A 13,866-nucleotide genomic window follows, 5' to 3' on the forward strand; every position below is an offset into this window, starting at 1 on the left:
AAATGTGTTTATTGTACACTGTATTTACTTAACGGCTTCCCTGCTATATCTCCCCTTTTTCCTTATGAGAACAATTGTACATGAACTTTGGAGCAATCATGGGTTGTAAACACAAAGCCATCATCATATTGTTTTATTCCAGGCTCCATCATGTCACTGTCTCTACTGATCTAATTTCTTCAATCAGATAAAGAGTGGGCTGGCACAACACTGTGCTGCATGTGACACGATTTCACATTGTTGTGCAACAAGCAATGGTTAACGCACAAAACCTGCTGTCAGATTTAGCTGATATGCCTCCAAGACAATGGGCACACAAATCCCTCACAAGCTAATTTTTTTGTGAGCTCCCATGACGTCCTAAAAGAGATTAAAGTTCCTGCTGAATGCATATTGTTATTTTTAGTTGGAGCAATAGACACATGCAAAAGCAGTTGTTAGTGCCAAGATGATGAAAGAAGAGTTGTTGTTGAATTGTATGGATTTCAATAAACATTTTTAGTATTCAGAGAGTGTCTTTTACCCAAATGATTATATTTCGTATTCTTTAAACATAAGAGGTTTGTACTGTTGACCAGTGGCGAGCCAGGCAATTTTGCTGGGGGTGGCCAGGAGGAACCTGTGATAATGTTGGGGTGGCAGCATAAAATTCACTATTACATGAACATAAATTTGTGTTTGAGTAGAACGTACAGGGCTATATAAAGGCAAAGCTTATACTATATTAATTCACAAATATAGCACATATTATTTATTATTACATTTTTATATTTATACTTGACTGGCTTGAGCCATTTTTCTTCTCATAATATGGAAATGCTTGGAGCAACTGGAGTCTTCAGGATACGTCTCACAGCTGTTTTCGTATGTTGATTAAGCTGCGTATATGTGCGTCTGCGATGTATAGCCTTAACACTGAGGGACATTTTCTATGCTTGAAATTAATATAAAACTCAACCCACCTTGAAAAAAGTTTACCTTGAATCAAATTGGATCTAGAGTGAAGGAACAGAGTCATCCACCTGCAGCTCCCATGACTCTGTTTGAAATGAGTTCACCTTATCAGACCTGTGGCAGTAGTAGGAATGCCAATAAAGAATTAAGGATATGACCTGAAAACAGATGCCACCTGAAAGTGGACATAAATAAAGTAGCTTTAGCAGATTTGAAAACCATTCCCACCTTCTACAAGGATATTTTGTGGTCTCGATCACCAGAGGTGTTTTCCATGAGCCTTGTTTCTATATTTCCCTGGAGCTGTTGAGAGTCGGCTCTCATCGTCCCAGCTGAGATTTATTGTTGAAGGAGAAACACTGTAAGAGATCCTCCAATTCTCTTTGTGGTATTCTATTTTATAATGCATGATTGGTGATTGCCTGAACTGAACAGAGAAAAACACTTATTGATCAGGGCAGGCTGCCCCTCGGCCTCAATTTATTCTTTCAATCATCCTCCCACATGGGTCACATGGGTCAAGGTTGTCAGATCGCATGCATTACCGGATTTCTCTCCTGACCACAAACTTGCAAATCTCCAACAGGTCCCGACAGCACAGTATCAGTAGACCTGGGCTCATATCTGCATGCACATATACAGTGAGCTCTGATTCCCCTCCATATGGCTGGAGATCGTGTCTGTAAAGTCCACTGTTCTTAATCTGTTCACTGCCTCAGTCCAGGTCCTCTGAGAACACCGGTGCCACTGATCCTAATACATATACATGATCAGAGATGGTATGTCTACACAGGGGTTCTTGTGCCTGTCTCTCGTGAGCTGTGTGAATTATTGAACAAGGGAGAGGAGGACGCACAAACTCACACATCCCAATGACAACTCCGCCATCTTCCTTTTGCTCTCAGTGTTCCTCAGATGAGTAGAGAGGTAGAGACTGCGGCCTATTCAAAGACTTTGACCATTATAAACCTTGAGTTGAAAGGAAGGAGAGTCTGTGAAGTCTGCAAATTGGATTCTGTTGCTTCTGATGCTCCAATTATACATCCTGCTGGGCTTTTCTTTTATTCTATGCAGGTCAAGGTATCTGGGAAAGTAACAATTGATCTAGGGCTTGATCCCCCGCCTTTCATCAAGTCTCTGATGTCCATTTATGTGTAAATATAAACAGGAGTCCAATTGAATGAACTGAATGTTAAATAGCTTTCCTGCGGTGCTTCAGAGTGCTAAAATGGGGGGTTATAAAAACTTTTAAATTAAATAGTTTAAATATTCAATTCTTCATTGAAGTACAGGGCCCCTATATCAACTTTAAAAAAACTACTTGTCACAGAGAATAGAATAACAAAGAATAAATGACTAATAAATAAATAAGTGTGTGTTTGTAAAATGGGCACCTGGTGGTCTAATGAAAGACAATATCTCAGCAGCATGATTGGAAATGTAGTTTCCAGTCTTTTCAGGGTCTGAGACTTAAAGTCGTCTGTTAAATATTAACCGACTGTATTGAAGGGGAGTACTGGCAGTCCCAATATCCTGGCTGCTGGGCTGCTTGTGTTAAGATGTAATTAAGTGAATTGAAAAAGGCTCAATCACGAGGCCATTGAGGTTGCTCTGCAGAATTGTAATATAGAGATGAGATGCAGTTTATGTGTTTCAATGCAGCACCTTCCCAAAATGAAACGGAAAATGAGTAATTTGACGAAGTTTCTCCATCAATGTCCCATAAGGACATTATTAAAGGTCTTGTCGTGGATAATTGCAAAGATGACGTTCTTGTTAATATCATTCTGATACTTGGGAAATCGTATGTTCACAAACCTATGAGCACATGAGAGTGAAACCTGGATTTACTGTGATTCATCATGAAAAAGAAAAATGCAGTGGACATAGCTCAACTTTGCAGCTGAATAGGGTTTTTTTGGTCCTACAATCTTTTAGTTTCATATCTGTCTTTTCTCTTTCTTATCATTTATGTATATAGATGCACCTGTTATTTTGTATTATTTACACAAATTTAATATATAATACAGTATCTGATTAAAGTGCCATATGGTTTGCTGGTTTGAAAATTGTTCAATAAGAATAAGAATAAGAATAAGAATAATACAACGTGTTTTCATCATCCTGAAAAAGAAAAATTGAATGGATATAACTCAACTTTATAGCAGAATATATTTCCCTAGAAATAAAAAGCCCTAGTATTAATAATAAAATAAAATAATTTAACTTTCTTATGATTTATTTTATTTATTTATGATTTACTTATTTCTTTCTTGTTTTCTTTCTTATGTATTACAATCTTTTAGTTTCATATCCATCTTTTCTCTTGCTTATCATTTATGTATAAAGATGCACCTGTTTCGTTTTATTATTCTTACTATTGTTCGAATTAATATGTTTGATTATTTATTATACAATATCTTATTTAAGTTTCGTAAGGTTTGAAAATGCTAAATATCAATAATACAAATAAAATCATCGCACTTCCTGCTTTTTGCTGTGAGAGGCATAGACCAATCAGAGGAGCGGGCTGTAGTGGACGCATGCGCAGTGCGTGTGTACGTCTTGTTCTTTCCCAGCAGTCCAGAGGAGCAGAGTCCAGCTCCAAGAGACGTTTCTCCGAACTACTGACGAAACGTGAGTTTATTAAAGCGTTAACTTATCGCCGAATGTTGTCACCGTGTTTATATTGTACTTTGGCTTGTTTACAGTTTTCGAAAAGGTTGTTTACGGGCTGTTGTACGCATAGACATAGTTGGTACGTCGCTAAACGCAAACAACGTCACACCAAATAAAACCATCTCCTGTCCAAACACAGCGATCTCACACATCCCGTGACGGATCACCTGCTTTCCTCACTGTGGGTCACACTTGACTTGTGTTCAGGTGGAGGTAGTGTTGTTGTTATTGTTGTTGTTTTGTGTGTGTCGTGTTTCAGAGGGGAGGTCTGCTCTGCAGGATCCAGACTCACACAGTGCTTCAGTTCTTTTGACAAACAGCAGAAGTTTTTCCACGTCAAATGTGAACTTTGTATTGATTTCCTTGAATTTCAGCTAATCCAAAGTAGTTGTACCATGGTTGTACCCCCCCCCCTCTTCCTTCCACTCTAACTGTGTGTTCCTCTCCTCCTCCTTCTCCTCCATGCCTTTACTTTCGTTTCCTCAGTGTTGACTCACTGCGGAGGGAAGGAGCCCTCATCATGGCCACTGCTGCTGCACCTCCTGCTGTTCCTCCATCCGCTAAGAACAGCCTGAGGGAGGATCTGACCTGCGCCATCTGCTGCGACCTTTTCCGCGACCCGGTCATGTTGGACTGCATGCACCACTTCTGCAGACCCTGCATCTCCAGGTACTGGAGGGGAACCCAGGGGCCCGTGACCTGCCCGCAGTGCCGCAAGGTGTTCACCTGCAGGCAGTTTCAGACCAACTACCTGGTCACCGCCATGGTGGAGAAGGTCAGGGCCACCACCTCGCACACGTACATCCAGGACCTGGAGGTGAGTCCCCTCCCCCCCTCTAAGTCTACATAAAGTAACCATCATCCTCCTGGTTTCCTTCCACCATTTTATTCTTGGTCATCTGGGGAGTGGTTATCTTAAACAAATAACTTTCAGGGTTAATCAATTATTTATCAATAAGCGTTTCATAACCTTTGAGTTGTTACGTTCGTGTACGATTTGAATACAGTGTTCTAGTTTTCTATTCAAGTCAACATCTGTGTTTATTTCCCTTATCTTAAAAACATATCGCGCTTGAATTGCTCAGGACAAAGTTCACTCGACACTCACTTTATATCACTTTGTATGACAGGATATGTGGAAAAACAAAACACAATTATAGCATTCAATTATTGACATCTGTCCAGGACATAAAAATACCATTTCATAAATTGTTTGATCGTTTTATTTCCGATGACAGATGAGTTGGGTCTTTTACTATGGCAACCTCTGTTATCGCCTAATCCCCATCTCACACAGAACTTTCTTTTGGCAGGCTTTTGTCCTCCTTTTCCTCAGTGGGTTTTTATTTGTTTTAAAGTTCGGTCTACTCCTTGTAGATTTCACCATATCTCTAAAAAATGTGCCCCTACCCCTGATTAGCTATTGTTTTGGTTTTTGGTTATGATCCGATGTTTGGACAGGCTCTGACAGACAAGCCCAGGTCGAAACCTAGCACATGGCTGGACCATATATTACATGTTATGGTACAGTAACACAATAAGTGACATATTAATGACCTAATTGCATCGTATAGCCCTTTTTCTGTTTGCATTTCGGCTCATTACACTGATCTTTTAAGAGGGAGGGGGGAGGGGGGGCTGGTTACAGTGCGTTGAATGTGCGTTTCAACTTATTCAGACATTTTCCTTCACACATACAGCTCCTCCAGGTAATATTTAGAAAAGTTCAGGATTGTAGTGGTTGTCTGTACGCAGCTTTTTGTTCTGCGTGCAAACCCCCATCTGGTTACAAGCTGCTCCACCTCTCTGACTCACTGAACATAGTAAACACAGAGAACTGGGAGTGTGTCACGTGCAGGACAGGACTGGAGACCCTTCTATGGAACGGAGCTAATGTTTGTCCAGGAGCTAGTAGCTAGTAAAGCAGTTAGCCATTTTTGTTTTATTTCCCCTGTTGTGATCAGCATGACATATGCAAATAAGTATATTTACCCGGGTGTCACCTGTCCATCTCTACTAAATCGAGCTGGAGCCGGTTTCTACTGCTGAGTCATTTGACCCGGCATTTATATATATTGTTGTTTTGTGTCCGATGCACCAACCACACCAAGTCAGTTTCCTGTTTGTGAAAATATACTTGGCCAATAAAATAATTCTGCTACTGCTTCTGATGCTGATTGTATCCAGTCCTATTGCAGACAAAAGCCACATTTAGTGGGTTTAAGATTCACAAAGTCTAGTCTGCTCTGATTGGTCGTCTCTCACAGCCTGCAGCAGAAAGCGACGCCCAACTCCCAATGCAAAAAACTCATCAGCAAGCTTGGAAACTTACCACAAGAGTTGATTGATGAAATAGCTTGTTATGTGCAGGTTGATAAACAAAAAAACCATAACTCACAAATACAATTTTAATTAGTAATAAACTAAAAAGTTGGAGCTGCTGGTTGTAGCAGCTAGTCGGTGATGCAGTGCAGTATTTCCCTCAATTGCCTAGATTGTCCTGCGATAATCTATTTAGTCCTGTAACGATATAACAATCATAATGAACCAAATTAAAATGTGCTGTTGCAAGCATAGATTCACTCAGCCCCTCCCAGCTCGCTCTCTCTCTCTCTGTTTCACGCTCTCATTATCTCTCTCTCTCTCTCTCCCCCTGCTTTTCAGAATCTGCTGACCCAACATAACATTATATACAATATATACATGTCTCTGTTAAGGTACTATCATAGTTTTATATATAAAGTTATGTACATCGTTTTATAGTTATCGACTGATATTTATTATTAATTAATTTAATCTGCCATGGTTTCTGTCCACACTCTGATTTGTTTTTACATAATTCTTGTCCAGAAACAGCTGAAAGAGACGTTGGAGAGCCACCGCCTGCGGAGGGAGGACTACATCAACAGTCTTCACAGAGAGAAAGACAAGATGGAAACAATAAAGGTACAACACTCCTCCGGGAGGGAGACTGGAGGGATGGCAGCACTTAACAGATAAGAAAACACATGTTCCTGTCTAATGGCTGTTTGCAATACCTCGTCCTGCATGTTCAGTTGTGTTTGCAGATGTGGAAAGTGACACTTTGAGCTTTGATATGTAAAACCTAATGGTTTTTTGCTTGGCTACATAAATACCTGTCTAGCATTTGACTCATTTTAGTGTCAGTTGTGCAGAGGGAATCCTTACATGATAATGTTTCCGTCAATTTTGCATTGGCAGAGACCTATTGCTGTACACCAAGTACCTTTACTTTTGCTTTAAGTTACATAAAAAATGGACCAAACTTGCATACATGAAATTGCACAAGAACAGGGGACAGAAAGGAAAGCATAGCTAATGTATTTAAGGCAGCTGGATGGTAAAGAGCGAGTTTATCCGTGCAGGCTGTGATGAGATGATGAACAGGAAATCGTTCCTCTCGTTGTTGGACACTTTGATGTCTTTGCTGCAATGTGTTGCTTCACTGTATCTTTTTTGTTCCTCTTTGGAAAAGTGCACTTGAGTTGGAGTAATTGGATGTTTCTAAAACCGAGCCCTCCGTGATGGAGCATCAATCTTATTCCTAGTTGCTCTAGCGCCTGAATGAAGCCTCCCGCTTTAAAGTGAAGGAAATAAATGCAGCAGCAAGCATCAGGTCAACAGTTCCTGTACACAATCATAACTTTTCATAACCATAGATGTAAATGAAATGAAAAACAAAATTAAAATATTAATATTAATAATAACTATATCTCCATTCTGCCTTGCTGCCGGTTTTCTTTTGTTTTTAAAGCTGATGTATACAAGATACTCAGTTTTTGCAATAGTCATATATTGTATATATGCTTATATACAATCAAATTTAATTGTCGACCTTTGAGTATGTGTTTATTTGATTTTGAATACAATGTCATCTTTATGTTAGTATCTGTACGACAATATTAAATGTCCGTCTTAGTTTGAGTAGATTATGAGTGAATGTTCTTACGAGTATTCGCAGGGAACTAACGTTTGTACAGAGCCTGTTTCATGAGGAACATAACACAGGCATCATGGTCAGTAAATCGGTATTAATGCAGACTCGCTGTCGGAGAGTGTATAATTTATTGTCAGTCCCTGCTGTTTGGATTTGGGAACCCTCCTTACGAACACGCAAGCAGAGTGGAAGTGGATAGCGAGAGAATGCGGGGTGTGATTTTTTAAAACAAGCCACTTGGCATCTTATCTCACTCCTTAAGTGGTTGAGGAAAAATTACAGCGCTGCCAAAATACAATCTTGCTTTAACATCACTGAATCCTCCCTTCAGAGAGCTGGAGCAGATCTGCAGGTCCGTGTCAAAGCGGAATTCCGAGCTCTCCATCAGATACTGGACGATGAGGAGTCGTGTATGCTGGAGCAGCTGAGGAGGGAGCAGGAGGATGAGCTGGAGAAGGTCCAGCGCCACCTGGAGGCCGTCAAACTGGCGGTGAGGGAGCTGGAGGAGAACATGAAAGTGCTGCAGCAGGCTAGTGCCTCCACTGATCACATCGTACTGACCGAGGTGAGCGCCTTAGTTCGGACAAAAAGTCTAAATGTGTATTAAAGTTTGTGTTTCTCAAAGTAGCTGTCGAGCCATGAATTCATCATATCTGAATAGCATGTCCTCTAATTTGATTTGTTTGAACTATAGTTTTTTTTAACCCAATTTTTCTTTCATTTCCTGCTGCAGCTCCCACAGCTAAGGTAAGTGTTCATTTTAGTGTTACTACTGATTGCCTTCGGCACTTTGTTACTGTCATGTGCTTATTTGATTTCTCACTGCATTTGTGCAGAGAATAAATGGTTCGAGCTGAAAGTATTTTTCCCTTTTTCCCACCACAGACCATATACACCGGTGGATGCTGCCCCAGAGTTCAATATAAACACTTTCAGCAACAAATACATGGCTCCCTTACAGTACATCACATGGAGAAAGATGTTCAAGTCTTTGAAGCCAGGTAATTTCCCTCTAATGTGCTTCACAGGGAAAAGATTTCAGCCAAGAACCAGTTCTGCCTCATAAAGGGGAGTAATTAAGATGTTGAAGTGCAAACAGAATCACAGTAATGACACAATTGTTCCAGTGATGGGATATTTATTTAATTTGAAATCTATTGAATTCTTTTACTGATTAAATCATCAGTATTATCATTTTATTAATTATTTTATCCCTAAGGTCCGTCCCCGCTAACGTTTGACGTTGACACAGCGCACCCGAGCGTCAGAGTCTCCAGGGATAAAACCTTGGCGGTGGAATGCGACGGCATGACATGGCACACGGACAACAACAAGCGCTTCCTCCAGTGCGTTAACATTCTGGCTGCCCAGGGCTTCCACACAGGGCGCCACTACTGGGAGGTGGAAGTGGGCTCCAAACCCAAATGGGACCTGGGCGTGGCATCGGAGGCGGTGGACAGACACTCGCGGATCAAGCTGGGACCAGAGAGCGGCTACTGGACCCTGCGGCTGCGTAACAGGAGCCAGTACTCCGCCGGCACCCAGCCCTGGACCAGGCTGCAGCTCGGGTCCTCCCCCCAGAGGCTCGGCGTTTTCCTGGACTGCGAGGAGAGGAGGGTGTCCTTCTACAACGCTGACGACATGAGTCTGCTCTACTCGTTCGCCAACGGGCCGAGGGGCAAGGTGTTCCCCTTCTTCAGCCCGTGCATCAGCGGCAGCAGTCAGGAACCGCAGCCTATCAAACTCCTCCACTACCCGCCTGTTGGGCTGTCCTACTAACATGGCCACAATCATCTTTTAAAAGCCTTTTAGTTTGTGAGACCTGTCAATTCACTTATTGGCCAAAGCCTGTTCTCACACAGCAATTTGAGGACATTATTGCCATAGTTTGCATTACGGTGCCATATCACAAGAAGGTTCTAGTTGCGGTTATGACTTGTTATTATTACCAGATGCTTCTATTTCTTATCCAATATACATCTTTAAAAAAATGATATGAAAATCTCCACTTAAAAAAATAATTCCATTGTACTCTAGTCATTCTGAAGAGGCTGTTGGCGCGATCAGCACAAACGCATTAAAAAGAACACTATCATTTCGGGTTTAATGTAGTGAAGCTGAGATGCTTCTAATCTCAGGCTTCACACTGTTCAACCAATGATCAGCTCTACATGTACAGATGATCTTTCTAATGATTATCTCTTTCTGTCGACTCACTTCTAAACTGTTGTTTTTCGAATCTACCTTGAGTTAAATCATGACATGATAGAATCACATTGAATTTTACTTTGAGATTCAGTTTAATAAAATAGATTTATCTGATTTATACATTAGTCTGAAATGAGACGTTGGTATGTTTTTATTTGGGATGTTTCTTGATGTTACTTTATAGCACTTTATGAGTTCTTATGCTGATTTAGCGTCTGTTGATTTGTCATTGCACGTTCATTATATACACTTATCATGTGCCTTGAACACGTGGTATCATGCACTTGATTGTTTATTAGTTGTGGCTGAGAGAACACCTGGGATTCAGTCCATGCAGCACATTTTGCATTGTTGTCATATCGTTTAGATGCTTCATCGTGTACAAGATCAAACACACAAAACGGTTATTGTAAAACAAATGTGCTGATACAAATAATAAACCAGATCACTTCTTTCTTAAATAAACGCTGTCTTGGATTTTTTTTCTGCAGCTGTTACACCGCACACTGTCACGACCTCACTTGAAATAATCAAGGATGTTATTAAGCATCATCAAAGCAGAGCACGCCACCGAGGACGCGGCACTCGATGGGAATCCAGAGCCATTCGGCAAAGACCGACAGGCGGAGGGTTGTTGACTCCCCTGCACCTGGACCGGAGCGTTTGAACACACAGGCAATCTGTGACACTCCAAACAGCGAGAACAGGCGGGCTCTCGGTTATCTTCGCAAACACACGAGAGCCCTGGCGTCCTGTTTCCTGCTGTCAGGTGAAAGGTCAGATAAACAGAGTGACAGTGGCGACTCCTCTGGACTGCCGGGATGGCCCTCGGGGGCACGCCGCAGCCGGATGCTGTTGCCTCCTCTGCTGACTGGAAAAGGGGCACAATGAACTGCTCCAGAGGGGACCCATGCTTTTCCTGCCCAGCGGCTATATACCCCATCTGGGTACGAGTGCACCGACAGCTCAAATATCACACACTACTACCACTGGTCGAGACCGGAACTAACTAAAGCTCCTGATTTGAATAGAGCTTTAGTATTACAACAATTATGTCCAAATACATAATCCTCTTTGCTTGACCCAACTATATTGTGTTCAAAAACACCCTCAGTGTCCAGGGGTCAATTTTGAACTGTGGAGCGAGCAAACCACTGCCCAGGCCCAACACTCCCCTTAAATACAATCCAACTGCACAAAAATTTACAAATTTATAGATATTAGTTCTCAAAATATGCCAGATTTTTTTTATCATCATGATGCATGAATGATTGCCTGGAAATCAGTGAAAATTTATAAATTAAGCTCTTATATTTCAATGTTGAGGTGAAATAATTCTAGATCCACCCATTGGTTTGGATCTGTGCAAAAGTTCAATGGGTTCTTCTTTGGTCCATGTCCCATCCTTCTGTCAAGTTACATGGGAATCTGATCTGTAGTTTTTGCGGGATCCTGCTTACAAACAAACAAAAAAACAAACAAACCAACAGACAGGGATAAAAACACAACCTCCTTGACTGTTTAAATACACATAAACTGTTTACCAACACGCTTTGGGATCTCCTCGAAAACGAGAGGATTCATCTAAAGGGGTTCATCCCATGACCATAACGTTTCTAATGTTCGCTATATCCACTTTATAAAGTGACGATATGTCAGTGCTATGTTTAATTCTTGTTTTGTGAAGAGTAGATTGAGTATTATATTGAAACGTTATTATTATATAAATGAAAGAACTCCAACTCATACATTTGCTTGGAGCTGCAAGGGTTCACTGTCCAGCCCCCTACCACTTAATGCATTAGCTTCACAGGTAAGCAGTCTGTAAATAATTGATATGCAGACATGATGCTGTGCTGCTCCTTCCTCTGACCAGGGAGACCTTCATAATTGAAAAGCGAACATAACCTACAACTGAAGAGAAATTTTGGCCAACAATCAAAACACAACAGAAAAAAAGACCCACTTGAGCAGTGACAGCCACTTCAAAGCAGCTCGGCAGTGGGCTTCACCGCACACAGGCCCGTGGGTGTGAACTTGGGCAGTGAACAGCGGGCTGCAACGTGCACCACATCCTTCCTATGATGTGTGCCGTGGATCTGTAATGTGCTTCCTGACCTGAGGACGGGCCGGATAGAGTGCTGGCACTTCAAGGACGGGTCCTTGACTGCTCAGCTGTCTCTCAGGAGCCAGCAGGATTATCAACTCAAACCCTTTTCATCTGGCTCGGCGGGGGCCATCATGCTGTCCTGCATGACAAGTTAATGTTTGTTATGTGGTCTGAATGCTTACGTGTGCAGATTATTATTATACTGGACACTCAAGTGTTTTTAGTGTGTTACGACCTTATTGGTTTATACATTCATAATGAGATTTGGTTACTCTCTGGACAGAGCTTTGTTACACTATCAGCACGATTTAGTGTGTTTATTTTCCTCTGAAGCCTAGGGCACTGGGGGGCTCGAACCAGCTGAACATTTTAATTACAACCATTCAATCACAGCATTGTGTTTTAAGGTCACAGAGGTGCATTGCTGTAAGAGATCTGAAGGGACACGCATTCCCACACAAAAACACAAAATGCTCCTTTGACCCCTGCTATTCCCCACACTGCTAATGTTTGCCTCCATTGCTCAGAAATCCCAGAGAACAACAACACAGTCATATTGAGAGAAAAAATATTTGTTTCTCAGTTGTCTTATCGACAGCTGCATGATGGGGGGGCGGGTTTCCAGCACAGTGAAGGCAGTCAGCAGAGAGTCTGGAGTCAGCCAGTGTTGTTATCGTTGTAATGGATTTCCAAATACAGCCTTCTATTGATTTTACAGTGCTTTGCTGGTGTTGGAAAGCAAAGCTGTCTGGAATTGATTGCACTGGCTAGAATGGGCAAACTGGTTCTTTAGTGGCTCCACCACACATCTGACTGGAGTGGACTTGAAAATGTGAATCTGTGCGTGTGCATGTGTGTGTGTGTGTCTGTGTAAACACTGACTTGTCATGACCAGTAATCCTCATAGAGACCAAACCCTAGTCTTCATTGGCAGAATGTGATTTCTTAGATCGTGTTTAAAGTTAGGGTTAGGTATGAATTAGTCGTGGTTACAGTTAAGGATAACGTTTTGGTCTAGCCGTACACAATGACTGGAAGTGAATGCAAAGTCCTAAATGGCCCTTAGTAGAGCACTTACCTCAGCCAAGGCACAACAGGCCACTTATGTAACCACATTTAAATTCACTAAATCCAGATACTTATTTGTATTGGCAGCAAATTGTACACAATCATAAATATAGGTCCCCCAACCATGTCTGATTTCTGTGGATGTGTGTGTGTGTGTGTGTGTGTGTGTGTGTGTGTGTTTGCAGGAGTGGTTGCATGTTGTTTCCATCTCGTTCTCACTGATTATTGATTTACAGATATGATTTGGAGCAAGTAAATAAGAAATCTTGCCTTGAAATGTGTGTGTGTGTGTGTGTGTGTGTCTGTGTGTGTGTGTGTGTGTGTGTGTGTGTGTGTGTGTGTGTGTGTGTGTGTGTGTGTGTGTGTGTGTGTGTGTTGGTCTGTGTGTGGGAGAGAGAAAGAGTGATCATCCAAGTGCCCTCACCTCGTACCCTCTTTTGACTTTTCATTTCCCAGTGTATATGGTACATGAGTTTTCAATTTCCAAAAGCCGTCTCTGTAAAATAGACAGGGTCGACACCACCTCTCCGTTGCTCTTAGTACATGATTTTCATTCACACACTGAAGACTCCCTGAGGAGGATGGACATGGGGGTGGGGGTGGGGGGGGGGAGGCTGGAGGAACTCTGCACAGTTAAGCTGTTGCTCTGAGTCATTGTTCCATCTGACCCTTTGCAAGCATAAAGGCAAGCTTTTACAGCGCGACTCCCAAGGCCCCTCTGGTCAGTCTGTTGAATGTGGAGAAGAGTTTGTGCTCTTAATAGGAAAAGGACACTTCTACCTCAAATTGGTAACTAGCATTTGACCTGAGCAGGTCAGTTTACACTGCCATTAACGGTGTCAGAGGAGTTAAAGACTAGATATAAGTGACCAAAGGTGATATTCTTCTT

General features: G+C 41.8%; 1 protein-coding gene across 2 annotated transcripts; it reads left to right on the top strand.

Annotated features, from left to right (window-relative positions):
- The first annotated feature begins 3,517 nt into the window (after window positions 1-3,517).
- Window positions 3,518-10,264, top strand: trim105 (tripartite motif containing 105). 2 transcript variants are annotated; one of them, XM_061079671.1, is made up of 7 exons: window positions 3,518-3,591; window positions 4,120-4,450; window positions 6,484-6,579; window positions 7,923-8,156; window positions 8,325-8,338; window positions 8,477-8,592; window positions 8,811-10,264. In XM_061079671.1, exons 2-7 carry the CDS (start codon window positions 4,154-4,156, stop codon window positions 9,368-9,370), a joined length of 1,317 nt encoding a protein of 438 aa, XP_060935654.1. In that variant the 5' UTR covers window positions 3,518-3,591; window positions 4,120-4,153; the 3' UTR covers window positions 9,371-10,264. The 2 variants fall into 2 exon arrangements, with proteins under 2 accessions (XP_060935654.1, XP_060935655.1); XM_061079672.1 differs by lacking the exon at window positions 3,518-3,591 and adding an exon at window positions 3,663-3,975.
- The last annotated feature ends 3,602 nt before the right edge of the window (window positions 10,265-13,866 follow it).

This window comes from Limanda limanda, chromosome 10 (genome assembly GCF_963576545.1).
Source record: "Limanda limanda chromosome 10, fLimLim1.1, whole genome shotgun sequence".
NCBI lineage: Eukaryota > Metazoa > Chordata > Actinopteri > Pleuronectiformes > Pleuronectidae > Limanda > Limanda limanda.

Coding starts and splice junctions, on each gene's coding strand:
- trim105 (XM_061079671.1), top strand. CDS start 4,154: ATGGCCACTGCTGCTGCACCTCCTGCTGTTCCTCCATCCGCTAAGAAC. Junction 4,451..6,483: donor CGTACATCCAGGACCTGGAG/GTGAGTCCCCTC, acceptor ATTCTTGTCCAG/AAACAGCTGAAAGAGACGTT. Junction 8,593..8,810: donor GTTCAAGTCTTTGAAGCCAG/GTAATTTCCCTC, acceptor TTTATCCCTAAG/GTCCGTCCCCGCTAACGTTT.